This window comes from Verticillium alfalfae, genomic scaffold (assembly GCF_000150825.1).
Source record: "Verticillium alfalfae VaMs.102 supercont1.7 genomic scaffold, whole genome shotgun sequence".
In the NCBI taxonomy this organism is placed as follows: domain Eukaryota; kingdom Fungi; phylum Ascomycota; class Sordariomycetes; order Glomerellales; family Plectosphaerellaceae; genus Verticillium; species Verticillium alfalfae.
Genome location: NW_003315032.1, coordinates 554,066 through 555,214, shown reverse-complemented (window position 1 = coordinate 555,214; position 1,149 = coordinate 554,066). Strand labels below are relative to the sequence as shown.

The window sequence follows — 1,149 nt, the reverse complement described above, 5'->3', positions numbered from 1 at the left end:
TGCTCAGTTGCTTGATGTAGTCAATAGCCATCTCGACCGTGCTCGCCTTGCTGTTCGGCGTCGCACCCCCTTTGCCGTCCTTCTTGTCAGCACTCTCGCTCTCGCTCTTGCTGATCTCCAACAGCGCAGACTTGGGCAACATTGTCGCGATTTCTTGCAGTGCCGTGTTGATGCGATTCTCCGGCCCTGCTCGGCGATCTTGTGCGACGTCCTCTTTGACGTGAGATTCGTCGAAAGCGATGTCGGGTACGATACGCCCGGCACGACTGTGCCCTCAAGGATGTTCTGGTAATTAGACTTGGATGTCAGGAGAAGAGACGCCGTGTCCTCAGCAGACATGCCGCCGGGCGTTCCCGGCAGAAGCGGCTTGATGGACGGAGATATCCTAGGCAACAATGCTGGCGAGACTTGGCTGGAGCTGATGCTGGCCCTCTTTTTGCTTCCTCGCGGTGCAAGATTTGGCGTCCTCCTGGGAGCTGGGCCCGTCGAGCCGGGGATGATGCGAGGGCTCTGGTTTGCTGAAGCTGTGCCCGAGGGCTTGTGGAAAATAGGGGACGGTAGGGGTTGGAAAGATGCCGTTTTCGCCGAGCTGGCTTCCAGTGGTGATTGTACCGGAGTTTGGTTTGTATCCAGAGGAGTCAGTCTGCTCTTGGGGAAGTTTGCTGATTCCGGCAGCTTAAAGTCCTCGATTTGCTCAGGTGCGCCCATCGTTTGCGCATTGGACGACACAGCGCCTCCATTTGCACTCGATGACGGTAGCTTCATGAGCGACGCTGGCGTTGCGGGCGAAGGCTTTCCTTGCACGTGCGCTGGTATAGCTGAAGTGACCTGCTGGGCATGTTGAGGGCCGTTCAAGGGTGATCTTGAGAGCCTATTGTGAGCGGGCGGCGGCGGTGGCGGCATATCGGATAGGTTTTCGGGCGATACGGAAGCATTTTCGCTCTCCTCGCTACTCGTGGGCATTGGTAGAGATGTAGGTGGAAGCATCTGGTCGGAACATTCCTCGTTGGATTCTTGCATCTCTGCAAGTACTTGCGAAACCATCTTCGGGGTCGGTGCCGTCTTCTTCTTCATTGGCTTAGAGATTGGAGATTGACGCACACTGCCCTTGCCCTTCGCGCTCTAGGCGTTGTTTTTCCGAACCTTTTT

The 1,149-nt window shown here is 56.4% G+C and overlaps 1 protein-coding gene across 1 annotated transcript; it reads right to left on the bottom strand.

Moving 5' to 3' along the window:
• Positions 1–3: 3 nt before the first annotated feature.
• Positions 4–1,044, bottom strand: VDBG_05997 (phosphorus acquisition-controlling protein; the record flags this gene model as incomplete). Its single annotated transcript, XM_003003509.1, has 1 exon — positions 4–1,044. One exon carries the CDS (start codon positions 1,042–1,044, stop codon positions 4–6), a length of 1,041 nt encoding a protein of 346 aa, XP_003003555.1.
• Positions 1,045–1,149: the final 105 nt, after the last annotated feature.